The following is a 3,819-nucleotide window of genomic DNA, read 5'->3' as shown; positions in this document are numbered from 1 at the left end:
CGTTGTGACCGTTCACTAGACGACTGTTGTCAATAGAAGAAAATTTATCATCTGTTGACTGGGCCTTTCTTAAATACACGCTTTTTTCAAAAACTAGACAAACTGGCAGTGGTCTTTACATCGCCTTGTAGATACAGGGGGTCCCAGATAACATGTACCAAGATTTAGGAAGAAGCAAAACCTTTTACACGGGTGAGACCAACTGTATATTTGTTAGCAGCAATCTGAAGAAGCGTCCAGTACATCTTGCATTGTTCTTAATTAATTGCTTTGTAATGATTGATTGAGAAACCATTCTTTATTAGCTTACGCCAGATATGTCAACACCATGTTTTATAACACATTCGAAAACATCAATTGGAATTGTTTGCGGCGTGCTCTCTCTCTCGAGTGAAATTTTTTCCGCTTTTAAAAGAGCCCACAAAATATTAAAAAGCCGACCCCGCGCCCCGCTTGCTCGTTGCAGCAGTGCTGCTTTCAAACGGGATGCAAATGAACTAACGCGTTGCATGCCTCACCAGGCGGTTGCACAGCTTTGAAAGGGCTTTTATCTTGAGTGGGCTGTCCTGGCTGGGTGAATCCTCTCCCTTTCGTAAACAGCGTGACGTCACGGGCTGCGCGCGGACCGAAGTGCGAGACGTGTGCAAAGAGTTGACGGGCAATACATTTCCCTCGCGCCATGGCTATCATTGCATCTGCTGCGATGCATTTCTCCGAGTACGCGAGGAGTTCGCTGCCGGAGAGCTGCACGTCATCGGTACGTCGAGGAGCACTTCTCCTGCGGCGAGTAGTACCCTGGTCCTTTCCTCATAGAGGGCTGGAAACACTACCCTAAGTGTTGTCCGAACGTGCCACTCGGTGACATATATAGTCGTTTGAAAACACCGTCCGTGAAATGCGGTCCACGCCAGAAGCGCACCATGCATACATCTGACTCGTCTCTAACGAAAATCCACGCAAGGACGGACCGAATGTAACCGTAGTGGGCATGAGCTGCATACCTAAGCGGCGTTTCCGTTGAAATGAAAATGGTCGCATTTTTTTCTCTTCTTGTCAGCGTAGATGCGTGCGATGAGGGCCACCGGAGCACTGCACTTACCAGTGATGAAGTGAACTCAACAGATTCTGTCGGCGCCTGACGGCTGCCATGTGTCGCAGCGCATTGTTAGCACCCACGTTTGTCGCCGCTTCTCGACTCTTGGGGAAACTGAAAAACTAGAGTCCCACTGCACCGCACTACCCCTCCGCCCCCCCCCTTTTTTTTTGCGTGATTTACGCATACGTCAGCGCAGCGACTCGTACACATGACGAATCGGCTCGCTGAACGAGCACAAAAAAAAAGAAAGAAAACGCACAAAAAAGGAAAGAACAACCGTGATACATGAAGCTATCAGTGCATGCCAACACGCGTGTACCGAAGATCACGTGACGGCCTCGTCTTAACGTAGGCCGAGATAGGTCTGTCGACAGAGTCGTCTCCGGGCTCTTGCTGCAGCAAAAACATGCCTCATGCAGGCACACGGACACGCGCCTCAGTATTCGCTCCGATATTCCATTATTCAAACTTGGTCACGCATTACCTCCCGGGGTGTTTCCGTCTGACGCAATAGCGAGGCCACCTTTCCTGCGCTTCCGGCGCGTTAGGTTCCGACTTTTTTCCTGTATTGAGCCTTGAAATTGGATAACGAATATGTCAAATTATATAGTGCGACTTTCATTGTAAAACAAGAAGAAGAAGAAGAAAAGAGATAAGGAAAGCGGGGGAATGTGATTTCCTCCCAGTTTCTCAGATGAACAACTGCCCCCAAGTTGTTTTAATGAAAAAGATGATTACCTAATTGCTGTTAACTATTGCTCCGAAACTCACGTTATTAGTGGCAAAGGATGTACACTTCGCCTTACGATTAATCTGCAAGAACGTCACGTTCACCATACTCATCGCCGTTTCATAAAAAAATCTGTAGTTTCAAAAGGAAACAGACTATAATTATCTTATAACAGTAAAACAATTGCGTTGTGGTATGGCTGTATGGAAATGGAATCTTTGCAATACAGTAAAGCACCTTCTTTTGCGAAAAAACATAGGGCTCAAATTATTGATTTTAGTGGTTCCTCAATCAAGGGTGCGCAAATTCACGCGAAGAAAATAGAGCAGTGTACATTTGCAATTTTATTTGACAATGATATATGCAGATCTCAGGCACTGCGGGAGTTGACTTAAGCAAAGCTTTCACTGGCGCTTGCGAAGAACGGTTTTCTTTCATTTCTTTAGCAACTATTGAGCACACGGCCAAGTTTGACTTATTTTCATCAACACCTCGCTAAAGATAAACTTTTGACGGTCGAATATGCGGTTCCCATGTACGACAACGAAAGAATGACAATGATGGATTGAGGACACCAGAGCAACTACGATTGAACGACGATGACGGAACGATCCCGATGATATGACGACCGCTTTATGACTACGGCGCAATGGCGACAACGTAATTACGACTATGAAATAAACAACAAACAACGAGTGACAACGCTAGAACGACTACGACGGTGTGACGACAATGAGAAGACAGTGACGGTGTGGCGACGACGATATGAAAATAATGTGATGGTGATGCTGGAATTATGACGACGTTATGATGATTTCGACAATGGCATGCCAACGCTGGAATGACGAGGACTGTATGACGATGATTGAACGGCCACGACGGCATCAAGATGACCCAGAGCGCATGACGACGATGTAATGGTGACAATGACATGACAAGAAGCACATGATGACTATGAAACGAAAATGATATGATTCCGATGGCTCGACGGCGACGGTACGACGGCTACAGAATGACAGCTAAATGATTGCGGCGATGTGACGACGGTGGCGTGGCGACGATGGAATGACGAAGAAGTAATGATGATGACTGAATTATCATTGTCTTAGGAGTGGGCAGCGAAACCCGGACGAAGGACAAGAGGAAGTAGATAATGCAAGCGCATACTTCCTTTTGTCCTTCGTCCGGGTTGCGCTGCCCACCCCTGGGAATACGTTCAATCACGAAGTCGCCCAGCTAGCTGTGTTGATTGAATGACGATGTCGGAATAATGAGGGTGGCATGACGACGACTATGTGACGACGGCGGCGTGATGAGAACGATATGACAACACAGTGATGTCGATAATTAACAAGGTGGAACGACGGCGACGGCATGACAAAGAAGGAGCGATCACTATGGAATGAAAGCGATTAAATGATGACGACGCAGTGACGACGACGGCATCACAACGACTGTGCGTTCGTATTGGAGGTCACCTCCATGCTTACGTGCATCACGTGCCGCGTCGGGCCGTATATGTTTGCAGTGAGCCCGGTGTTTCCTTGCCCTATGTCATCCGGAATCGGCCAAAAAAAGGGCGTTTACTTTGTCTCGTTGACTGTTCTTCATGTCAACGTATAGGGTCCCGTACGTGACGATGCTCGTGAGCAGCGCTTGTGTCATTCTAGTGCAGTCTTCTTCATTGAGTCCGTGAGTTTTGCTTGTCACTCTTTTGATCATGTGGGATATTTGTTGCACTGTTCTTTGAGTTTTTTTCCTACTCTGCTCCCCCGGCCCCGTCTTTTTCAATCAGGAGTCCGAGTATACGGAGCGTCGTAACCTGCGGAATCATGATGCCTCCCACCTTTACTACTGGGTCTGGTTGTCGGCCTCTGGTGCGCTTTTTTAGCACCAAGAGCTCCGACTTTTCAGGTGCGCATGTCAGTCCACATGCTTCCAGGTACTTTTCCGTTGTGTGAACCGCTTCTTGCAGAGCGCCTTGCTGTTTACC

At 47.4% G+C, this 3,819-nt stretch overlaps 1 protein-coding gene across 2 annotated transcripts in view; it reads right to left on the bottom strand.

Annotated features, from left to right (window-relative positions):
- LOC142585121 (acetyl-CoA acetyltransferase A, mitochondrial-like) overlaps positions 1 to 1,195 on the bottom strand; it is a 56,896-nt gene extending 55,701 nt beyond the window's left edge. For both annotated transcript variants that reach the window (XM_075695637.1, XM_075695638.1), the window contains exon 1: positions 1,002 to 1,195. In XM_075695637.1, the coding sequence (XP_075551752.1) occupies positions 1,002 to 1,038 (37 nt within the window). In that variant the 5' untranslated portion in view covers positions 1,039 to 1,195. The remainder of the gene's footprint in view (positions 1 to 1,001) is intronic.
- Positions 1,196 to 3,819: the final 2,624 nt, after the last annotated feature.

The sequence above is a fragment of the Dermacentor variabilis genome, chromosome 6 (assembly GCF_050947875.1).
Source record: "Dermacentor variabilis isolate Ectoservices chromosome 6, ASM5094787v1, whole genome shotgun sequence".
NCBI classification, from domain to species: domain Eukaryota; kingdom Metazoa; phylum Arthropoda; class Arachnida; order Ixodida; family Ixodidae; genus Dermacentor; species Dermacentor variabilis.
This window is presented reverse-complemented; position numbering and strand designations above follow the sequence as displayed.